Here is a 22,491-nt window from a genome sequence, read left to right as displayed (position 1 = left end):
TTCACAAAGTGAATCAATTTCATTAATAATATAATTTACCTGATATGGTTGCCTTGAATAAAAAATACTATGAATTAAATTTGTTTAACGATTCTACCCTTATTGATGAAATAAAATAAATATTAATTATTTTTTAATTTTTAATTTCCTAAAATAAAGTAATGTAATCTTAGCCATTGATCAAAAAAAATGAATGGATGAGATTGGTTTACACGGTTTACACAAATGGGTCAAGTTTTTATTTGAACGCTCCTATATATATATATATGTGTGTGTGCGTGTGTAGGGAAGGGTTCAAACGAGAACATCTAAATTTTACGAGAACGCAAGAACACTCTTTTATTATATACAATCACATGTTTGGTACTATTATTCCATCACATATGATACACATGTGATACTAAATCAGAGAAAGCGGACGATTTTCGATGCGATCTTGGTTGCGAGCCAAGTCTCCCTTACACCATTAAGCCCCTTCACAAGTATTATCACATATGATAAGAGTGTTGTTGATATGATGCTATAATCCATCAAGACCATCACATGTGATGCTAAATCATAGATGCATACAACCTTTAGCGCGGCCTAAGTCGTAGAACACGTCGTCCGCACATCACAGGGTCCCCTCACGCGTATTATCACATGTGATAAGAGTGTTCTCGTCTTCTCGTAAAATGGAGGTGTTCTCGTTTGAACCTCCACCTATATGGGTATATATATATATATATATATATATATATATATAGGGAAGGGTTCAAACAAGAACCATTGTGATTTACGAGAATGCGAGAACAACCTAATAACCACATATTGTGATAAAAAATAAAATTAAAAGATTTTTAAAACTAAAATTGAAATTTAAAAAGATTCAGAAAATATTAAAATTAAAAGGGTAATAATGGAAATGATATCATAAAATCTTTTAATATGATTACACGATCATGATTATCATTATCTAATAAACGATTAATCATGTGATATAGGTGTGATAATCATGTGATTATCACACAATTATCACATTATCGCTTATATCAACACGATTTGGTGTRATWTGGGTGTGATAATCATGTGATTATCACACAATTATCACATTATCGCTTATATCAACATGATTTCGTGTGATTTAGATGTGATATGGGTGTGATCATCACACAATTATCACATTATCGCTATATCAACACGATTTGGTGTGATATGAGTGTGATAATCATGTGATTATCACACAATTATCACAAGGATTCCGCTCGGCTAGGGTTAACTTAGAAAATCGACTACCGATTTGGTGTGATATGGGTGTGATAATCATGTGATATCACTATCATAACAACGCACTCGATTTGATCATGGTTTCGATCGGTTAGGATTAGACGATCACACATTTATCACAACGATCATGGGCGAAATCCACTAAACGATTTGGTGTGATAATCATGTGATATCACTATTATAACATCACTTGCACACTCAATTTGATCATGGTTTCAATCGGTTAGGGGTTAGACAATCACACTTTATCACAACTATTACTCATGGTTTCGATAGGTTATGGTTACACTTGATTGATCATGGTTTCGACAGGTTATGGCTACACAATCACATAATTATCACAAGGAGAGAGAAGAGAGTGGAAAAGAACGTGCAAGAAAAAAAGGGATAATTATGACTAATTAAAATAAAATAAAAATTATAAAAATTAATTAATTACATTACTGCCCTTATTAATTTATTTATATTTAATATAGTTAATTTATTAAATAAAAAAGTTTGAGATTATTAGATTGTTCTCGCGTTCTCGTAAATCACAGGGGTTCTCGTTTGAACCTCCACCTATATATATATATATATATGTGTGTGTGTGTGTGTGTGTGTGTGTGTGTATAGGGGTTTATTCAAGGGAGAACTGGTTAGTTTGTGATAAATGTGAGATTCAATCTCAACCACAAATCAATAGATAAATTAGAAAACTAATATTTTTGATAATTTGACTTAAATTTTTAATTAAAGGGCATTTAAGGTATTTAAATTTTTTTTATCCCTCATATGTCCCTCTCTCTTACTTCCGGCCTCTAGTAAACCTTATTTCGACGAACACCACGTGATACCCAAAATATACCAAGATACACAAAATATATACAATGTAATATCCAAAACACACAAATCAAACTTCAAGAATATTATGATAACATTGTGGTACCAATTGTTGTACCATTATGATACATACATCGTCTATGTGTGTGTATGTATATATATGTATATATATATATATATATGTGTGTTGTGGGGGGGGGGGGAGGAGTCATTCAAGGAAGAACTAGATACTATTGTGATACACACCATGAGCAATATGATACCCAAAATAAAGTAATTAATCTAATTAAAGTAAATTGAAATATTAAATTAATTAAAGTAAATTGAATAATCAACCAAAATTACTAATTTATCATTCTATGCTATTTTAAGAAAAATATTAATTATCTTAAATGATTGGCTCAAGTTGGATCTCACAGTTAACAAAAACTAATTAGTTCTTATTCGATTAGGCCCTTATATGTGTGTGTGTGTGTGTGTGTATATATATATATATATATATGTGTGTGTGTGTGTGGGGGGGGCGAGGGGGCTTTGACTGGTCAATTTACGGTTTTAACTAGTCAATAATTACGTCTATAAAAAAATAAATAAAATAGTTTGATAACTTTTACAAATAAACAATAAACAAGTTGATATATGAACCTATGGTTCATATTAACTTCCCGTTTTAGATAATATGTAATGGATGTAGAATGATTGAGTAGGTACCGATAATTAGTCACGTGCAACAACTAATTCAAGTAATTATATTTATATTTAATTAATTTGTTGTTTTGTTATTTCCGACGCTCTGGACATGTCTCTGTCTTCCCACTCCTCATCCTCGTGGAGACCACTTTCCATTTCTGGCCAAAATACCTTCGACCGTCCCTTCAATTTCATCCACGTTTTCTGCTCCATTTTCCATAAACATCACTGTATTGTATTTGTATATATAACATCATCTTATTCAATAATTGAGTATGTATACTTATAAATGATTGTGAGTATAAATTATAAGGTTTTTAATATATATATATATATATATATATATATATATAACATTAAAAGAATAATTATCGGAGACCCCTAGCCGTCGACACTTTCGATACGCCCCTATATATAGGGGCTATATATATATAACGGGTTCTTTGAAATAACATTTACAATGAAATGATTTTAAAATACCTCAAAATGTAACTTTTTTTTACCATACCACGTTTACGGAATCAGGGACTTGTAATATTTTTATAAATCTAATATATTTTCCACCATTAACGTTTTTATAAACTAATTTATACTAAAATAAAATGGGAGTTTATAACCACAAGGGTGGTAGTTGATTGATTTGAGTTTGACTACAAAGGTTAAAAGTATCAGGAGGTCTCAGGTTCAAATCCAATGAGGAATAAAAATCTCATTGTGGCTACGGAGATTCAAATGCGGTGACTCCGGGCTATCTGTAAAGCAGGTGGTCGTCCTGGGATTAGTCGGCTCGCATAACGGGTTGGATATCCAGGTTAATAAAAAAAATGAATATATATAAATTACAATAAACTATTAAAAAAAAATACAAAGAACACATTTCCACTATAATTTAAGTTTCTAAAGTCTCAATGATTGTCGATACTCAAGTCATTATATTGCATCTTTTAAATTAACCAATTTAGGATCGTTTAACGACGAATCAGATTCATGCATGTTCCTAATACTCAAGTTTTCGTCTCTTTGTGTCTTCAACTGTTTTAAGCTTGTTATAGAGCAAAAATTGAGATATTATTTGACAAATATAAGCTAGCTTATTTTTGAAGTACATGTTTGCTTGAATATAAGCTAGTTTATTGAAATACTAGTTGGAATAACGACTTAAAATCTTTTTAACACATTTTTCAATTATAATCCTGATTAATATTAGTTTTTATTTTTTATTATTAATTATGAATAAATACTAGTTATTAAAAAATATATTTATAATTACTAATATTAGTAAATTTTAGTTATAGATAAATATTTACCGATAGTGATTAATACTAATTTAAAATTATTAATTAATCTAATCATGATTTAATATTAATTATTTAAAATTATTATTAATCATTTCAATTATTTTTATATTATTGTATTTTTAATTATATTCAATATATTTAGTTATCAAAAAGAAATATAAAAATTATAAAAATGTTTATGTAAATTATATAAAATTCAAAGTTATACTTGTTCTGTTTCATGAATAAAAAAATGTTTTAAATGATTCTAATAAGATATATATTTTAACTATTAGCTATATTTTTTTAAAAACTAATAATTAATTAGGGTATATGAGATTGATCAGTTATAATTTTTTTTACATTATATCTAATGGTTATTTAAAATCATAAATATGTAGATCTGTTCTAAAATTTATTTTAATAAATCCAAAATTTATAATAAATATATAATTAATGTGAAATTCTTTTAATTATCATATTATGTTATTTATTTTTCTTTATTATCTTGTTTGTAACAAATTACAAAATTTCATCCGTATGATTTGTATTAAAATTACAGACTAGGCCCCTCAAACGAACGGAAATTGTCGTTGTGGTTTCAATTTTGTTGTAGATTTGGTCCATCATCCTAACTTTGTTTATTTTAGAGCTGTTAGGGCAAGAATTATCGGGCATCCTAGCAGAAAATGTAGGCACGGAATTCGTTCTGGATGGTTCAATCAACGTAAGAGGAGCAACCGAGTAAATGGCTCAAAAGGGTTGGAGGAAGTGGTTTTGCAGCGGCTGAGGCGAAGACGATGAAGATAAATTCACCATTCTCGTCGACGATATGGAGGAAATCGGTTTTGGACTCATTTCGGAGCTAAACTTGGGCAAGTTCTTCTTGTTCTCGACAAATTGGAGGCGAAGAAAAGGGCTTCACATAAGGCCCCTTTCCTTCTACGACTCCATTTTTCTCCCTCCTCCCTACTACAACAAAAACCACCAGACTACCCCTCATCCCTGCACACACACTAAACCATTCATTTTCAGCTATCATTTTGATTTAATCGAATCTGGGGTGGATTTCAACTGGTATTGTTTGTTTTTTTGGAGGTAATGAGGACTGGGGATAAGCTCTGATCCGTTTATTGGAGTGTGAGGATGATATTGAAGCTCCCGTGAATGAGAAGCCCTGATTTGTTTATTTGGATTTCATCTTTTTGATTTTTTTGCTCATCACTTTGTACTTGATTTCATCTTTTAACTTTATTCATGAATCTAACATGTGGCATCAGAGTGAATTACAGGCTCGTTACGATTATGTGATATTCAAATAAACGATGGACCTTCAGACTATGTACGTATATTTTATAATTTTATTATACATACACACCATGTATATATAATTTATACTATATTATAAAACATTTGACAAAAACTCTTAAAAACCATTTTTTGTTGTATGACGTACTGTTTATTAATGCATATTACTTAAAAAAAGAAATACACAAAAAAAAGAAATTTTAAATAGTTAGTTTGATACCAATATCAATATTTTTTATGATATGTCTTTATATTTATATTTTATTCAAAAATGAAAACGTTATTTTTTTCTTAAAACCATATTATAACATTGACTTAGACAAAAAAAAAATATTAAAATCAAAATGTATCTCGCTGCATCTTGCGAGTACTTTTCTAGTATTATATAACAAGTAGACTAGATTACAAATTTCGTCACTGTGGTTATTGAAAAGTTTGGATTGAGTCTCTCAAAAGAAAATAATTACATGTATGGTCACCATGGTTTCAATTTAATTATGGACTGGGTTCCTTACCCTAACTCCACTAGCTAACGGTCCATTAAGCCAATGGTAATATTGTCTTTTTATATATTTTTTAAAGTTATACTTATTATATACATTAATAAATCATGAATCGCCCTAGTTAAAACCCCCACTCTGCCGTCGATCAAACCATCGGCGACATCTCCTCTCTAGCCAACTCAGGATCTCCGGCCACCCCTACCCAACGACGGTGAAACCCTCCAGCCTCCTCCCACCGACTCGACATCTCCTTCACTCTCGCCATGTCTCTTCATTCTTGAACCTATCCATTCTTGAAGCTGGGTCTCTCCATTCTTGAACCACCAAACTCCATTATCTCTGACAACAATGGTTTTTTTAGCTTCCGTCTCTGCTAGATTTTCATTTCTAAAAGACTACAATAGTATGTTTTAGCTTTAATTAAGTGCATATTCTTAACATGTCTCTCATCTTTGAGTATGAGTTGGCAGTTAATGGAAAAAAAGGACTAACTAATTGCCTGAGAATCATTAGAAGACATATAATGTATCAAGGGAAGCCAATCTTTGGAATCTGGAAATAATCCATCAAGAGTAAGGTGTGGTAGATATTACTTATGGGACTACCAAGTACAGAACAAAACCACATGAAAAGATTAACTGAAATTTCGACAAATACATATGTTCATTAGCGTTCCGACTCTTGGGCAACGATGGTTTCATAGTCGAGAGTATAACATCCCAAAAAATTGGAATACTTCCATTATCAAAATAGGTATCCTAAGATCAAATACTTACATTGCAGCGGAAATAAAATCTCAAATTTCACAATTTTTGACAAATATAATTTTGCTCTATATATCAGTGATTTGATTTGCACATGTTCTTCTTTAGGTGTCAATCCTCGCATCCTACTTTATCTCACTTTTCTTCCCAGTCTAATAGCTACCTGGGTTGCAAAAGTTTTAAAAGAATTTGGGTGAGCCTAGGGCCCAGTAAATCCATGGTCTTCATGCATGAACAACGACTTTACATTTTTCATAAAGCTTCAACAATTATGCATGTGTTACTTAACGAACTTACACAGCATGTCCGTTGTTTTGGGCGAAATTCGACAATGAGGCGAATTAACATAGCATGTTTGATGTACAGTTGCGTCTTGACCACAGACTCACACAACATGTCTGTTACCGAAGTACACACCCACATTGTCATAATCAAATATCAAAATATACATGATCATGTATGTTTAAAATATCACATTTTTACCCATATATCACATGTGATAAAATCACGGATAAACTAAGCAAGCTTGAAATTAAATAAGTAAAGTTTGTCACCCATTTTAAAAAATCACATGTAACTCACAGTACATGTCATAACCCAAACCATTCTTTGAATTGGCTAGCGTCTCCCTATAAATCAAAGACCATAATTTTAGTTCTAGAATAAAATATGACACCCCAACTTATGATAATCAAAAATGATTGAGCAGCTCCCTTGACACTATTTATTTAGATGATCCATAATCTGATGCCTTTGAATTTGTTGTATTTTATTTTGTATTTACATATATATATATATATATATATATATATATAGGAGTTTATTCAAGGAAGAACTGACTAGTTTGTAGCAACTGTGAGATCCAATCTCAACTACAAATCAATAGATAAATTAAGAAATTTATAATTTTGGTAATTTTGAATTAAAATTTTAATGCATTTTAGATATTTTCTCTCATCTTTCATCTCTCATCTCTTCTCTCTCCGTCCCCCGTCCTCCGGCCACCGGTGATACCACTGTGATACCTAAAAATATTGACTTTGTTAAACAAAAGACATAGTGTGATACCAAGCACATATAAAATGTATTGTGATACCACTGTGTTACATCTCCGATCAACCACACAAGCAACCTCAGTGTGATACCCAAGCACATATAAGATGCATTGTGATACCACTATGGTATCATTGGAGGATGGTTGCCGGAGGCCGGGGGACGGAGAGAAGAGAGTTTTGAAATATCTAAAATGTCGTCGTATTAAAATTTTAAATTCAAAATGACCAAAATTAAAAATTTCATAATTTATCTATTGATTTGTGGTTGAGATTGGACCTCACTGTTATCACAAACTAATTAGTTTTCATTTGATTAGACTCATATATATATATATATATATATATATATTAGTCACGCAATCCAATGTGATATATCTCGATTTTAATATTTTGTTTTATTCTTTCTCTAGCAATGTTATAATACAATTTTATGTTGTTTTGAGAAAAAGAATAATATTTTTATAATTTGAATAAAATATGAATTTAAAAAAATACATATATTAGTATTAAATTAACTATTTAGAAGTTCATTTTTCTTGTGTAATTTCTTTAATTCATATTCTTATTGTAATTTAATTTAATAAAGAACTAATTTATTTTTGATTTAATATTTTTTATAAAGATAATAATTGGGTATTCTTTTTAGAACTCATTGATTATTCTAATTATATTTCAAATTTTTTATATTTAAAATGATATGTTTATCTTGTATTTAATTATGTTTATCTGTAGTTAGTTATACGAATACAAACATGGAGCTTTAATAAGTTGTACTTACGCATAATCTACTTGTAATCTTGAATTTTAAGTAACATGAATCAATAAATAATATTTTATGCATAAAAATGGTTTTTAAGAATTGTTGTCAAATGTTTTATAAAAAAGTATAGATATATATTGACCGACACACCCACGAACCACAAGTTCTATATCCTGGTTTGTTCGTTGTTTTTCTTTTTATGGTTTTATAAATTTGTCTGGTTTCCGTTCAAAAAGAAACCACAAGTTCTATATTTTAAAACCGACCCGAAGGTCACAGTTTGACAACTCGGTGTCACCGAGATTACGGTTGTGAAGAACGGCAGAGGTGCTAGCGGTGACCGTCTGTTGCCCTATGGGAATCCACCCGAATGATTGGCGTGATTATCTAGCAAAGAGAACTTAGAGACGACAAGTAGGAACTTTCTGATTGTTGTCGAACTAGTTGCGATGCACAACACCAACGACTTTTGTTTGGTCGTCCACCTTTGCCTTTGCTCATAGTAGCTCTTCCTCTCGACATGTTGTTGTTGTTTTCGTTATTTGTTCCCTCGACTACCAACTCCCAACCCCTTCTTTTTCATACTTGACGGTTTTTCGGAGAAGGAATCGCAAAATGTAAATAAACGGTCGCAGGTTTTACATCCAACATAAATGGTCGGTGGGTTATTTGGACGATTGTCATGCTACTCGATTAAGACTCCAACCTTTCACTTTTTTGTAATTACATTTCTAACCTTGCAATTACCAACCACTGTTTCATTTTTCCTTTTTCTTTTCTTTTTTTTACGTTTTCCTGATGCAACTATGTATATGGTCAGGGACGAGCAACAGACTGAGTTCTATCCCGTCAGTGCTCTGGCTTGCTAAAAAAAAAGGTCATCGGTCATCGTGTAACCCCGTCATCGTCCTCTGAGGACACACTAGCAACAATGGTGGATTTGAGTTGTATTACGAGGATGGAGCTGGGTTTGGTTTGAAGCCATTACTGGTGAGTATTTCGGAGTTTTTGTTTGGGTTCTGGTTTTGAACGGTTATTGGATCAATAGACTCAAATTGAAGCAAATGGGCTAGGGAGAATGAATCAAAATCTACTGACGTCAAATTGTAGCACTTTCAAGAAATTCATATCTTGACATAATCCCGTTGTGTTGTTTACAAAGACCCTTTCGAATTAATTACTAATAAGCTAATGAAAGTCCATGCAAGCATCTATACGATTCAGATTGCATTCTTTCATGGCTAACTTTTAAGTAGTTCTTCCCAGGGACGGACCCAGAATTTTTTTTATACGGTGGCACCATTTGACCATAAGAAAAAAAATATATGAATTTTTTTTCAAACGATGACACCGTTTGACTATAAGAAACAAATATACGGAAATTTTTTTCAAACGGTGGCACCGTTTGACTAAGAAAATGACACTAATATGATTCAGACTTGGGTGTGGGGTGGAATAAAAGCCTCGCCGAAAAGCATCTTTCAACCGTAGCAGTTGCAACAGGCAAAGTCAGTGTTAGTTTCAATAACCGATAGACTAAAGGATGAGAAAGATGCTTTCTTGTTGCCACAAATGCATGTATCCCATGATTCCCACATTGGTCTCTGAACAAGTAATCATTAATCAGTAATCAGTAATGAGTAATATAAATAAGTAAATCTAATCAACTTATCAACATATGAAACCTAAACATCGTAAACAGTAAACAAAAAAGAATGATCAATTTGTATAACCTAAACAATTAATCAAGTAACATTTGTATAACCTAAACAATTAATCAAGTAAATAGTAAATAATCAACTAAACAGTAAACATAAAAGAATGATCAATTTGTATAACCTAAACCTAAATCAAATAAGGTCACAGATTTGGGGCTTTACCAGTTTACCGCTTTAGTTAATGCCTTAATGGACCATTAGATTTAGGGCTTTAGTAGTTTAGTTAATGGACCATTAGATTTGGGGCTTTAGTTAATGGACCATTAGATTTAGAGCTTTAGTTAATGGACCATTAGATTTTATTTGGGCTTATTTTTGCATTTTATTTGGGCTTTAGTTGCACTATTAGAATTTGGGGAAAAATACGGTAGCACATTCCGAAACGATACGGTAGCACTGTTTTATTTGGGCTTTAGTTGCACTCTTAGAATTTGGGGAAAAATACGGTAGCACCTTCCGAAACGATACGGTAGCACTGTTTTATTTGGGCTTTAGTTGCACTCTTAGAATTTGGGAAAAAATACGGTAGCACCTTCCGAAACGATACGGTAGCACTGTTAACAAACCTAAAAATTTTACCCTTCGGAGACGAAATAATACGGTGGCACGTGCCACCCATAGCGACACACTAGGTCCGCCCATGGTTCTTCCATTGCATTACTATAACCAAACATATATAATATAATAATCATAATATTTAAAATTTTAATTTAAAAATAAAAAATATTAAATTATCAAAACACCATTGACTTAACAGAACTTAAGTTAACAAAATTAGAACAACGGACCCAATCCATAGTAAAAATGAAACCACAATAATTATACATGTAATTATTTTGTTTGGGGAATCAAATCTAAAATTTCCATATAACCACAGGAACCAAATTCATAATTTACTCTAATAAGTACAGTTTTAAAAAGAAAATAAAAGAAATTTATAAAAAGACAATGTTACCCTTAACTTAAAAGAGCAATAGTTAGTAAAGTTAGGGTAAGGGACCCAATCCATAATAGATATGAAATCATGGTGATAATACATGTAATTATTTCGTTTGGGGGACCCAATCCAAAATTTTAGATAACCACAAAGACGAAATTGACTCATTTTTAAGATGTCTTTTCAGTTATTTTATATTTTTCATCTAACTTATCAACAAGTTTTCATCAAACGTGAGGTGTTTATCAGGTAAGAGCTAACAACTAGCTTATCAGTCATCAATTGACTTATACATCAACTTGCTTATCTGTTAGTTTTCCAAAGATGGTACGAATTTGTACTTTGATTATTGATAAACTAGTCATTTATGTGGTCAACTTGCTTATCTGGTAAATAGATTAATTAAAAAGTATGTTCAAAAAATAAAATTTGCATTTTTATTACCTAAAATAAAACAGTTTCATAAGGAATGTGTTTTTATGGATGTGAGTTATGATGGTAAACGTTCGATTATAGACAGTATGTCTGTTTCATGAACGGTTATGTTTGAGAATGAATGAATTGTGATATAGTTCTAACAGGTGTTAAAAACATTAATTAACCACAAGGGTGGTGTCTGAGTGGTTTGAGCTTGGCTCTAAAGGTCAAAAATACCAGGAGGTCCCAAGTTCAAATCCAAAAAAGAATAAAAATCCCCTTGTGACCACGGAGGTTCAAATGTGGTGACTCCGGACTATCTGCAAAGCAGGTGGTCATCTTAGAATTAATCAGTTCGCATAACGGGTTCGATATCCAGGTTAATAAAAAAACACATTAAAGTAAAATAAGTAGAAGAGTTGCATTGAAAGATTTTTAATACAAGTGGAATCTTGAAGTAGTACTTGGAAACTAAATAACAAAACTAATACATGAGACTATTACTTGGACCTTCAATTTTGTAGATAGATGTATACATTTATTTAGCACCTAAAACCACACCCCCAAACACTTTTATTCTCTACTTCTCTCCTCTTTTCTACTGATAATAGTGGTACTAGTAGAAACCTGCTCTTTACGTCCGTTCTTTCTCCTTCATCAGTTCGCCTGTACAATTAATGATTAACGATTAGCAGTTAACGATCCCAATCGCTTCATGCTCACCTGCACTCAACTCCCATGCTATGCTACCAAGGGGTTGTTTACAAATCACTTACTGTTTGTTGTCGGTTAACTAAACACTTGTGTCTCTTAGTAGGTAAGAGATGGTAACAACTCTTCCGGATAGAAAAGTTTATTTGTGAGTTTCTGAGTTCAAAGTTGTTGACTTCCAACAAATTTCATCTTGGTTTTAAGTTGATTTGGAGGTTATTAGATCAATCCTCCTGCATTGGGCTATGCGGCGTTACATAAACTTATCTGGTAAAAGATGATGGTCTTTATCAAGAATCTTACTTTACCCGCTAAGTAAAGGTGGTGACTCTTACCGGGTAAGAGACGTTTGTACTATGTTACTTCCTCCTTTGTACTATGTTACTTCCTCCGTCTCAAAATAAACATCCACAATGAAAATGATGCACAGTTTTAGAAATGTGTAACTATTACACTTTTTATTTAACAAAATGACACTTTCACTCCTAATAAGAGGAGAAATTTTCTTCATCTCATAATTGAAGGCAGAATGGGGAAGTAAATACTTTTGAAGTAACACTTACTTTGAAACAGAGGGAATATTTTGATGACCGAGAATCTTACCTTTAACATTTATCCGGTCTGTGTTGGTAAACAACCCCTTAATTTCTACACTCAGCTGCTATGCTATACTAAAAGATAAGAGAAAGAGAGAGAAAGTTACATGGTCCGAAGTTGACATTGCACTTCTCAGGAAGTTGCATAGCCATGCTACGATCGACACCAGAGATGGGAGGCCCGTTCACAAGAACACACAAACACGGTTGTCCCAGAACTCTCAAAGCATTACAACAAGCTTCGTTTGGAGGGATGGGGCTAAATGGTGCAACCGATGCCCTACAAGGGATCAGTTGCACCAATGCAGAAAAGAATGTACTCCCACATGGAAACCCCATGGTTCCCTGCACCATAACTCCCAAAACCACCACCACCACCACCACCACGACAACTTCTTTCTTTTCCATTTGTTCACTTGGAATTTAACTCACTTTTGTTTCTAATAACTCTTCATGCACCATTTATAGATGTGTGTGATGCAAGCCATTGTGTGCCCAAGTTCTAATCATGTATCACAATGGCTTCATGTCATTCCTAAGCCTCACCTTAACTCAGCATCATTTGTATGCTTAACAGAACAGTTACTAAACTCACAAGTTGTGACTCACGAATGGGAACTTATTCACGCTATCAACATGTCAAATCAATCCATACTTCATGATTTATCAAGCGTTAGTTTTTATAAACTAGAATAAGAACAGTCTCCATTATCATTCCTTGAAGATATAAATAGACTACAGAGTTGTTAAATCAACTGCAGGTCTTGATTTTCAAGCCAGTTTCAATGAAATAAACATAATTCAGCTTCCATTCCTTGTTATTTTTCGTCATGGATGTACCTTTATTCACGAAAAGACACTTTAAAGCTCTCCTCTGTTTCCTTTAAGATTAATCACTGCAAGCTCTTGTTCTACAAATTCTCCAGTACAAATGGGAGGATACTTGTCCGCAAGAGGAGATTGTGCAAAATGGCCCAGGGGCTTCAGCACAGCGTCAGATGCTATATGAGCAAATAACTAGCAAAACAAACAAGAAAATAAAGTCAACGTTAAGGATGAAATTCTCTAAACCACAATTAAGTTTATAAAGTACTCTTCGACTTGTGGGTTCAAACAGAGTTATTTTAAGAAGCTTTACGAGTGAAATTGATGTTATATTTGATCCATATGACATAAAAAAATTGATACATAATTGGCGGGCTAAAGACTGATGGACTCACTGTTGAGGATACTCTCCAAAGGCTTCGATTTTCTTGTGATGCCACTTTAATTGCATCAAGTGTTCGGTTAGTTACCACAACTTCATGCATACCAGCTATACAGTCTCCACCGGTCAACCATTCTATCTGCAAATGGAAACAATATAGCAGATTAACATTATCTTGCCATCACGAAATACTTCTCAAACCCTAAACCAAAAAAATTGGACCTGCAGATGCAAACTGCAGCTAGTGTCAGGTTGAAACTGTGCATAAAATGGGAATCAATGTTTTACCATACTTCTGATTGGGAATCAATGCTTTACCATACTTCTGATTGGGAATCAATGCTTTACCATACTTCAGATTGGAAATCAATGCTTTACCCATACTTCAGATTGGGAATCAATGCTTTACCCATTTTGGATTGAGGTTCAGATCACATCCATCATACTTCGGATTGGGAATCAATGCTTTACCCATGTAGTGGTAAAGCTGGTAAAGCTAAAGTAACATAATCTCGAGTTATCTTACAATATATTGAACAAAAATTAATGATATTTTTACCTGTTTTCCAGTCTGAATAAGTAGACACCCAACTGGAACCTTGACTTCTACTTTCTTTCCATTCCTTAGCCAAATACTTAGACCAGGGAATCTACTTCTGCCATGAATTGTTAGAAAGTTAAGGTCATAATGATATCCTGCAAACACAGTACCCTCTTTGCCATGACGTCGTAGGTCACTCCCTGTTGGAGCAAGAAGATGCGGACCCTGAAATTGAGAAATGTGCATTCTAATTGTGAATTAAGTTGGAAAGCAAATAATCCTTATAGATGTGACAAAGGCAAGTGCCCTGCATCATTGACGAAAATTGTGTACACATCATTACCAAAGCCGCTTCTTAAATTCTAAATTTGACCACTTAACATAGTTACTGGTATATGACCATAAGCTACATATCAATTGATCAATGAACTCTGCCATGCGTATGATACAACTCCATCCCCACTTCATTCTAGAAGAAAACATGGAGAAGGGGATAAGAAGTTTTGGAGCTTTAACCAAGTCCAGCTTATTCACAAGCTGGGAATAGCTGATTGAACCATGTTATCAAGTAGCTAAGTAATTGGCTCCTTAATTCTCTCCAACACATTCCACCTCAACTACTTAACCATTTTTTCCTATTTCTCAGTATTTGTGTAAGTAATACTCTATCCAAGTAGGATTAGCATTTGGGGATTTTTTTTGGTATATCTCTCTTTTATCTTTGAGCCTTGTCCTGTACATAAGGACGCTTGTATTTAGGGAAATCTAGTGTTAAGATTGTTTCCACTGTTTTAAACCAATACATCTACTCCCTTCTGCTTTATCTTCTTTTTCTACTACTCTTCTGAATTCTTGCTGCTCTTATCACTTGACACTCTGGAAAACTATGCACAAATAATGGCACTTCGTAAACTCAAGAAACTGCTCTTGCTTTAACCCATTAAAACTATACCAAATAATGGCAGTTCTCGAATTCAGGGAACTGTTGTTACGTAAATTTCAGGCAGGGTTCAATTCTTGCCCCCAATCCTTTTAAGTAAGAAGCATGTACTTTGAGTAATATCTGACATAGTGACACAATAACATGCTAATTTAAGCCACATGCAATTCTGAAGACTACAGAAACAATCAGGAAGAGAAGCCAGCACAAAATATGGGCAGAGAATGCCCATTAGACAGTGCACAGGAATTGAAATTTGTTCAAGACAAAAGCATACATATATGCATGGATCAGAATACCAAAATCAGCCTTCATCCAATCCCAATAATTTGGGTCAGCTGAATACATGCACACAACAATATAGACAGACACACTGAGAAACAGAACAATTGGAATTCAACGTCATCCAAATTTCATCTTGCTGCATCTCAAACTCAATTAGAATACAGACACTCTAAAGTAATGAGATCCACATTAGACACTGGACTTAGTAAAGTATGTTTGCATTTACAACCTTGATCATATTCCATCAGTCTCAATTTCTCAAGAGAACATCAAAATCCCAACTAAAGTACAATTAATATAAGCAGACCTCCAAACAGTATTGGTGCTTCATATCCCTTGGATATACTTTCCCAGAAGCTACATGTATGTGTATTTTAAGAACAGATGGAGTATCCAAATTTTGCAAGTTCAAATAAGTAATAAAGTCTTCACGATCTAACGAGATTGTAATTTTCTACTTTTGATCGCAGGAAGGCACCACAGAAAAGATAAATAAACAATCACCTGCTTCATTAGACCAGTGAATGCATCCTTTGGTAAGCCAAAGCCAATTGCAGCCATTTCAGCAACAGCCTGAGAAAATTGAGTTTCCAATTATATAACACTCAAGAATTGATCATTACAGATGTAGAAAATCACTGCAAATGACACACCTCTATAGCAGATATCATTTTGGAACCCCAAGAATCCATCGTCTCTTTCCATTCAGGGAAACCTTCAGGTACAACAGGCTCGGAGTTCAGTTCCTATATAAGAGATGCACATCAACAACAGTCATCAAAGACACTACTAGTTAAGAGGAGAGATATGCTAAACCTGAAACCGGGTAGTTGATGGTCGGGGACCAACTCTCCACATGTACCGCCACTTAGGATCTGGACCTGTTGGAGTCGAAGGCTGGCTCTCTTTTGGCAATGATTGCAGCTTCTTCTGCATTTCCCCATCAACCAAACTACGAGGAACTTCAACTCCTTCAGGTGTCACACCAACCTGTTATTTTATTAAGCAAAAAACGTTGAAATCAGTTTTTAGATTGCAATTAGAAAACACCCAAATCAATTTTTGTTCAGAAACCCAGATTAGCTCAATTGCATTTCAATTTGGCCAATAAAGAGAGGGGATGCTTGGAAGTACTATGCCTGTTAGAATACATCGGTTACAATTTTGCAACACCAATGGATTCTAAATTGAACAAGTAATATTTTTTACATGTATCTCCCTATTATGATCGGAGGGACGACCATCTATGAATAATTGAGCATGTAATTTGAGTTCACAAATATTTATGCTTTTCTTTCCAATAAAACCCCACAAGTTATCACTTTCCTCGAATTATCGATCAGTCCCATAAACCCCCTCAATGCAATTCGATCACGTAAATCGATTCACGTAACACGCACAATCAGCAACTGAGAATCGGTAAGTGAAAGAAACCTGATAATGGAGGTGAGGACGCTCTTGGTGACGTTTAACATCATCAGGCTGTTCGAAATACTTCTCCATCATATCAATAAAGCGATCGTTATCTTGAGCAGAACATCGGGGATCTTTAATAAGCAGAGCTCCGGTTTCCCTTAGGGTACGACTAACCTCCGAGCAAACCGTCTTCAGTTGGGTATTTAAGACCTCATCGCCGCAATATTTGCCAGATATCACATCCAAGTAGGGCTCCAGATCAATCACCGGTAACTCCATTTGGCTGATGGATCACTGATTTCTACTTTATTTTTCTACAGAAAAGGGATGGGAAAAGAAAAGAAAAAGTGGTCGAGATCCAAGAAGATGAGTATGAATATAAAATATATTTTGGATGATGGCGGGAGAATTTATTTTCACGGCACTTCTTGCGTACCGCGCACTTTAGCATTGGGAAACTGTTCGGATGGAATTCCTTGCTACAGATGGAAATGGGTACATGTGAGTAGGGCTGCGTACTAACAAGAACAAATGTTTGTTCATGTTCATTTGTTTAACTTAACCGAACAAACGAACGAACACGAACGGTGAAAGAACGAAAATCTTTGTGTTCGTGTTCGTTCGTTTAGAAATCAGATATGTTCGTTCGTTAACATGCTAAACGAACATAAATAAATATTATTTGAGTTCAAAGTATATAAACAAAAGATTATATACTAAATTTAATATATAAATGAACGAATTAGACTCTTGTTCATGTTTGTTCGTTTAACTAAACGAACAAAAAAATTGTTCATGTCCGTTCATTTATTAAATAAACGAACATAAACGAACTTCACGCCGAATGGTTCACGAACGATTCGCTGAACGTTCGGTTCGTTTACAGCCCTACCTATGGGTTGTGGTTACCCGACCCTAAGGGGGTGGGATATGGGTAATGGGGCAGGGACGGGTATTTATTTTTATATCTGAAGGGGGTCGAAACAGGATTGGAGATGGCATCAACTGTTCCTAATCCAATCTTGATTAATTTTTTTATTTTAATTAATATATGTATATTTTAATCTCTAATTTTGATATTAATATATTGATGATTTATCATGATTTTAATTTAAAAATAGGTCGTTTTTTACTAAACGACTATCCAATGGATTCCTCGAATCCGTCAGGTTGGGTTCAGAGACGGGGGATGCATTACGCGTCCAATACCCGCCCTGTTTCCATCCTAACTAGTTATCGGCAACCCCGCGGAATATAGATCAAACCCGTATCACAATAGCTTCATATTTGTATCAATATTTTTGTTCTCGCTTTTTTATCGAATTATTTTTCTTATCATTGTATATGTATTTATTGATTACTTATAATTATTGTGCATCGAGTACAAATATACAATTAAGCAATTTATATTACTTAGAATTGAAGAGTATATGCTCATTGTGTTGTGTATGCGTATAAATTCATTTGAATTCATATAAAGATAATCAAATTCAGGATAACATCTTATTCTAATTCTTTTAATAAAAATTAATATATTTATACAGTTTGAGAATTTAAAAATATATAGATTTAAATTACTCTTACAAGATTATTCTTCTATTTATAAATTTAAAATATCCAAAACATATATTATATATAAAAACAGGCTATGTTAGAAACCTAAAATTGATAAGAAATTCAAAAAGTATCTATATTAATGGTACTAAAACATAAGAAATGAAAAATAAACATAAACATAAATGTCCATATTATTGTTTTATATTTTTCTTTATTTTATATAAAAAACAAACATAAACACCTTAACTTGTTGGGTCCAAAAAATCATGCAATACTTAAAACAATTTACGAACAAAATCAATATTAGTAAAAGAAAATAAATGATACGTGTAAAAATAAAGTAATTAAAACACTTTAATAAGGTTGTATTTGGCTGATAGAAGGAACCCTTGAATAACCAAACGTGTGGGAGTTGTATAAGCTATTTCCAAAGTGTACAATATATTTTAAATATAAAAAGATGATTTCTAAGACTGAGAGATTAGTCTGATTTGGATTATTAAAATTAAAAAATAAACAAACTTAAAAACAAGAGACTATATATAATATATATCAAACGGTATAATGTCAAAATAAAAATTAGCAAATGAGGACTTGCAAATTGTATATTATTTTATACTAAAATCATATGTGATAATAGAACATGTTCAATACAAGGGTGAGCACACAACTTGGCCCCCAACCTCAAGTCACGGCCAAAGTTAAGTGAATCACATGTGATTCTAGTGTAAAATCAGATGTGATTTAACCATTTTCAAGTTTTCTTATTTAGTTACTGCTCTCTAAATCTGATTATATACAATGCAATTATTATTTGTGATATATATATATATAGACATTAAAAACGACAATATTGGAGACAATTAATAATGTAATATGATACAATCATAATTATATTATTTCTGTGAAAAAATAGAGGTAAAAATTGTATTTCCTTTTGATAACCTTAAATTAAACACTTGTAATTTAGGAAAAAACGACTTTTAACTTATTGAAGCAAATAATACACACAATATTCTTCAAGGTGGAGTTCAAACACGAGAACGCGAAAACACTCTTATCACATGTGATAATACGCGTGAGAGGATCTGATGGTATGCAAAAGACGTGTTCTACGACTTAGGCCGCATCAAATGTTGTATGTGTCTATGATTTAGCATCACATGTAATGGTCTTGATAAATAACAATATTATATTAACAACTCTTATCACATGTGAGAAGGCTTAGTAATGTAAGAGCGACTTGGCCCACAACTAAGATCATGCCAGAAATCACCCACATCTCTAATTTAGTATCACATGTATATCATATGTGATGGAATAATAGTATCACATTGTGATTGTCTATTGTAAAAAGAAGTTATCGCATTCTCATAAAATGAAAATGTTCTCGTTGGAACCATTCCCATTATCCAAATTCTAAACAAAGGGGGAGCACATTCATCCTACAACTAAAAAATTTCATCCCTCATTCCACTAAAAAAGTTGCGAAGACATATCCAGAGTACCAGAAGCACAAGATGAGAAAAGCTAAAAGACAACCATTAAAATACAAAGCTTCTAAACCATTTCGGTATTGTGGTCTTTGACCAATTCAGATACCATTTAGAACAAAACAAACCAACCCTAAAAGGGATTTGAAAGACCCATGACAATGGCATTTTAACACTACACATCATTCCCTTTGGAGACCTCCACAAGATTCAATCTTCTTTGTAATCGGATTTTAAATGAAACTTCACTCACACACCATGGCATTTCATGTAGCTTCACGGCTATGAAATCATGCATATAGTTCGTTCTCATAGTTATTAACAGAAATACTCAAATTCATGGCGGAACTAGATTTGTAACATTGATTCATAGTAAAAACAACCAGTTTCCCACAAGATTTTAGATCTGTCATTGATTCATTGTTCTAGAATCGTTTTGAATTATAGCTTGAAACATACAAATCCAAATATCAAAACTGCATATTTCCAGGAACACTATCCACTTAAGCCAGAACCCTAAACCGTTATCGCTAAAAATCCAGAATCTTACCAAGACAACAAATTAAATGTTTCAAATCATCAAGCCCTCTCACCGCGGATCCTTCGAGCAAGCTGCATATCCTTGGGCATAATCGTCACTCTCTTGGCGTGAATCGCACACAGATTTGTGTCCTCAAAAAGCCCAACCAAATAAGCTTCCGATGCCTCCTGGAGGGCAGCGACGGCGCTACTCTGGAATCGCAGATCGGTCTTGAAATCCTGTGCGATTTCCCTAACCAGTCTCTGGAATGGGAGTTTCCTGATCAGAAGCTCAGTGCTCTTCTGATACTTTCTGATTTCACGGAGCGCCACCGTTCCAGGACGAAATCTGTGAGGCTTCTTCACTCCACCGGTCGCCGGCGCCGATTTCCGTGCAGCCTTTGTGGCGAGTTGCTTCCTTGGAGCCTTTCCTCCGGTAGATTTGCGAGCAGTTTGCTTTGTACGAGCCATTGGCGATATGTTTTAGGGATAGTAGGAAGGAGGTAGAGATGGAGATCTGTGAATGATTTGGTAGATGGGAGGAGTATATATTTGTGTGCATGCGCGCGGGATTTTGAAATTTTCAAACTGATTTTCAGTTCGGTGGATTTTGGGGGTAGGAATGAACGGTGGAGATGAGATGTTGAATGGAAGCGGATTGGAATCCGTGTGTGCTAATTTCAGCGAATTGGAATGGAACACGTGTGCATAACGTCTTTGGAAGATTGTATTGCGTATGGAAGTTGTAAAAGTTTACTTGTTAAGAGCAACTACAACTATAATTTTGGTTCATCCATCAAATTAAGAATATCGTTTATTAAAGAGTAAATTATGATTTTCATTTACATGTTGTATTGATTATAATGATTTTCGTTCATGGTTATTAAATATTGCTTTTTTTATCCTTATAGTTTCCATTTTGTTTAATGATTTACGTATTTCTTTATATTTTGTTTTATGTTGCTTGTACTAAGATTCAATAAGTTTTTCATCACGTTAGATTTTTAAATTTTTGGTTTTATTAACATGTTAAGGGTGTGTTTGGTGCGTGGACAGGACAGGACAGCTGTTCAGCGTTTGGTAAGACATGACAGGACAGGACAGGACAGATTAAAATGACCAATTTACCCCCAGTAACCTGTTTAGTGTTTTTTTCACTAAATAATCAATATAAATCAATATAAACAAATAGATGGTTTCGATCCATTCTACCATGGCAGTAGCCAACCGCCAAGACAGCACCATGGTTGCCACAGCACCATGGCAGTAGCCAACAACCAAGACAACATGAACAATTTTTGTCATAGTAAAAAACATAGCTAACAAACAAATCAAAAGCAACATTATATTGATGAGTCACACAGCATACATGTGATAGCCGGGTAGAACTAGACTTCCACTGTTCTACAAGAAATAAGGCCCAAAATCAACACAGATTTTGATGCAAAACAAAACCCATGTCCAAATTGAAGTAATAAATCAAGAAAAGTCGATGAACAACTACAATTTGTGGTAAGAACATACCTTTTAGGGGGGCGATGCATTTTTGAGAGTGAATTGGATTAGGGATTTGAGGCGATGAAAAGGGTTATGGAGAGAAGAGAAGCAACAGTCGCGATGAACAGTGGAGAAACCAGGGGTCGCCGTCCGTCGATTGGAGCTCGCCGGCGAGAGGAGATGGTCGCCGTCGATTGGAGCTCGCCGTCGAG

The 22,491-nt window shown here is 33.7% G+C and overlaps 3 protein-coding genes across 3 annotated transcripts; all 3 read right to left on the bottom strand.

The window, feature by feature from the left end:
• Window positions 1-12,035: 12,035 nt before the first annotated feature.
• LOC112518831 (protein LIM1-like) lies at window positions 12,036-13,232 on the bottom strand. Its single transcript, XM_025126579.1, has 2 exons — window positions 12,932-13,232; window positions 12,036-12,183 (listed from the first exon to the last, which is right to left on the bottom strand). Exons 1-2 carry the CDS (start codon window positions 13,230-13,232, stop codon window positions 12,152-12,154), a joined length of 333 nt encoding a protein of 110 aa, XP_024982347.1. The 3' UTR covers window positions 12,036-12,151.
• A 260-nt stretch (window positions 13,233-13,492) lies between these two features.
• On the bottom strand, window positions 13,493-17,587 carry LOC112519635. Its single transcript, XM_025127846.1, has 7 exons — window positions 17,232-17,587; window positions 16,614-16,787; window positions 16,451-16,543; window positions 16,302-16,370; window positions 14,591-14,797; window positions 14,045-14,170; window positions 13,493-13,841 (listed from the first exon to the last, which is right to left on the bottom strand). The coding sequence occupies exons 1-7, from the start codon at window positions 17,490-17,492 to the stop codon at window positions 13,686-13,688; spliced, it is 1,086 nt and encodes a 361-aa protein (XP_024983614.1). The 5' UTR covers window positions 17,493-17,587; the 3' UTR covers window positions 13,493-13,685.
• Window positions 17,588-20,689: 3,102 nt separating this feature from the next.
• Window positions 20,690-21,295, bottom strand: LOC112518929 (histone H3.2-like). Its single transcript, XM_025126725.1, has one exon. The coding sequence runs from the start codon at window positions 21,251-21,253 to the stop codon at window positions 20,843-20,845; it is 411 nt and encodes a 136-aa protein (XP_024982493.1). The 5' UTR covers window positions 21,254-21,295; the 3' UTR covers window positions 20,690-20,842.
• Between the last annotated feature and the right edge of the window lie 1,196 nt (window positions 21,296-22,491).

This window comes from Cynara cardunculus (genome assembly GCF_001531365.2).
Source record: "Cynara cardunculus var. scolymus isolate 2C chromosome LG 10, CcrdV1, whole genome shotgun sequence".
Lineage (NCBI taxonomy): Eukaryota > Viridiplantae > Streptophyta > Magnoliopsida > Asterales > Asteraceae > Cynara > Cynara cardunculus.
This window is presented reverse-complemented; position numbering and strand designations above follow the sequence as displayed.

Excerpts from the sequence above, each read along its gene's own strand:
- LOC112518831 (XM_025126579.1), bottom strand. The coding sequence starts at position 13,232 with ATGGAAAAGAAAGAAGTTGTCGTGGTGGTGGTGGTGGTGGTGGTTTTG. Across the intron at positions 12,184-12,931 it reads CAATGTCAACTTCGGACCAT|GCGAACTGATGAAGGAGAAA; the intron begins GTAACTTTCTCT and ends TTAATTGTACAG.
- LOC112519635 (XM_025127846.1), bottom strand. The coding sequence starts at position 17,492 with ATGGAGTTACCGGTGATTGATCTGGAGCCCTACTTGGATGTGATATCT. Across the intron at positions 16,788-17,231 it reads GTCCTCACCTCCATTATCAG|GTTGGTGTGACACCTGAAGG; the intron begins GTTTCTTTCACT and ends ATAAAATAACAG. Across the intron at positions 16,544-16,613 it reads CATCAACTACCCGGTTTCAG|GAACTGAACTCCGAGCCTGT; the intron begins GTTTAGCATATC and ends TCTCTTATATAG.
- LOC112518929 (XM_025126725.1), bottom strand. The coding sequence starts at position 21,253 with ATGGCTCGTACAAAGCAAACTGCTCGCAAATCTACCGGAGGAAAGGCT.